General features: G+C 40.9%; 1 protein-coding gene across 1 annotated transcript in view; it reads right to left on the minus strand.

Moving 5' to 3' along the window:
* Positions 1–2,371, minus strand: part of epha5 (EPH receptor A5) — a 50,704-nt gene that overhangs the window by 5,291 nt on the left and 43,042 nt on the right. The window contains exons 13-14 of the mRNA XM_025062615.1: positions 1,743–1,810; positions 1,516–1,657 (exon numbers count right to left, since the gene is read on the minus strand). Coding sequence (XP_024918383.1) covers positions 1,516–1,657; positions 1,743–1,810 — 210 coding nt within the window. The remainder of the gene's footprint in view (positions 1–1,515; positions 1,658–1,742; positions 1,811–2,371) is intronic.

Genomic DNA, 2,371 nt, shown 5'->3' on the forward strand with positions numbered 1-2,371 from the left:
GATAAAGTGGGAAAACAGGCAAATACTCGTAGTCGTTCCAGTTCTTCTTCATGAGACTGAATAAACGACACGCTGTGGACGTATTTCTTTGTCTGCTCGTAGAATTTTAAAATTAAAGGTCTCCTTTGGACAAGCCTGGCTCAGAACAGATGAGGTTTTGAAAAGCCTTGAATCAGACGTTCACTGAGGGAAGAGCCACACGTGGTTCAACCCGCGGCTCCCCTCATGAACACCAACTTAGAAAGACATTCATGAAACCAAGTTTTTATATCTGCTACATATTTCCTGCCCCCCCCACTCTGTCAGGCTGCTGCAGAACTGATGAAGCGGGGGGTCGCAGGCTCTGATTGTTTCAAGGGTGAGAGAGGCAGACAGATGTAGAGAGAGAGGAGCGGTCTGGCTGTGAGGCAGGTGAGTGACAGGATATTTAGCTCTAAGGCAGCGACACTCGCTGCTAATTGACTGTAGCAGGGACTGAACCCAGTACTAATTGGAGCTCCTTCTGCAGGAAGCAGCTCGTCTGTGGTTGACAGGAACGCCACTCACACACGGCTCCATTTACAGGCTTTCCTCTGCTCTGTGTGTGTGTGTGTGAGGGAGAGTGTGTAGTAACTGTGTGTATCTAGCAGAGTGGAATGATGTGTGTACTTGTCTGGAGTAATACTCTGGGAGAGTTTTTCCTCTTAATCTGGAGTTAAAAATACGAGTCCTGCTGCAGACGCTGGATTAAATCTGGATTAACTCTGAAAACCATTAAAAATGTGTGAGGACTGGAGGGACTCAATCATTAAAATCACAACGCTGTGGACAGAGACTAACGCAGGACTCTGATGGGTTAATTTGATGAATCAAGTTCAGAATTAATAACTAATTAAAAAATAATTAATAACTAATAAAATAATTCAGACACCAGAGCTAATGTTAGCTACGACAGTCCTGGTACAGAGACCAGAGCTAACGTTAGCTACGACAGTCCTGGTACAGACACCAGCGCTAACGTTAGCTACGACAGTCCTGGTACAGACACCAGCGCTAACGTTAGCTACGACAGTCCTGGTACAGACACCAGCGCTAACGTTAGCTACGACAGTCCTGGTACAGACACCAGTGCTAACGTTAGCTACAACAGTCCTGGTACAGAGACCAGAGCTAACGTTAGCTACGACAGTCCTGGTACAGACACCAGCGCTAACGTTAGCTACGACAGTCCTGGTACAGACACCAGTGCTAACGTTAGCTACAACAGTCCTGGTACAGAGACCAGAGCTAACGTTAGCTACGACAGTCCTGGTACAGACACCAGCGCTAACGTTAGCTACGACAGTCCTGGTACAGACACCAGCGCTAACGTTAGCTACGACAGTCCTGGTACATACACCAGAGCTAACGTTAGCTACGACAGTCCTGGTACAGACACCAGTGCTAACGTTAGCTACAACAGTCCTGGTACGGTCACCAGAGCTAACGTTAGCTACAACAGTCCTGGTACAAACAATAGAGCTAACGTGGTCTCACCCGTGTGGTGTAGGCACCTTCCGGGTCGTCCTCCAGGACCCGGGACAGACCAAAATCGGAGACCTTACAGACCAGGTTACTGTTGACCAGGATGTTACGAGCTGCCAAATCACGGTGGACGTAGCCCATGTCGGACAGGTACCTGGAACCATCCAGACCAAGGAGAAGGTCAAACATTCAGCACCAACTGTGGATCAGTGACATGAAGAGTGTCTGTGGAATCGAACCTCATTCCAGAAGCGATGCCTCGCAGCATTCCCACCAGCTGAATGACCGTGAACTGACCGTCGTTCTTCTACAGGAAACGAAAAAGCACACGATACACAGAGAACGTCAGCACGTACAGTACATCAAAGGCTAAAGGCTAAAGGCTAGCTGACAAAATTAGCTAAAAGCTAGCTCAAAATCAACTATAAATATAAATATATCTAAATATATATAAATATATCTGTATATATCTAAATATATATAAATATATCTGTATATATCTAAATATATATAAATATATCTGTATATATCTAAATATATATAAATATATCTGTATATATCTAAATATATATAAATATATCTAAATATATTTAAATATATCTAAATATATATAAATATATCTAAATATATATAAATATATATCTAAATATATATAAATATATATAAATATATCTAAATATATATTTATATATATATCTAAATATATATATAAATATATATTTAAATATATCTAAATATATATCTAAATATATATATATATATCCTATCGCAGTAGTTGCATTTCAAGACCCGCTAAATACAAAATCTATGTTTATGTATACATACATATACATATATATTAATATATATACATATATATATATATATA

This window comes from Cynoglossus semilaevis, chromosome 14, assembly GCF_000523025.1.
Source record: "Cynoglossus semilaevis isolate Cse_v1.0 chromosome 14, Cse_v1.0, whole genome shotgun sequence".
Classification (NCBI taxonomy): domain Eukaryota; kingdom Metazoa; phylum Chordata; class Actinopteri; order Pleuronectiformes; family Cynoglossidae; genus Cynoglossus; species Cynoglossus semilaevis.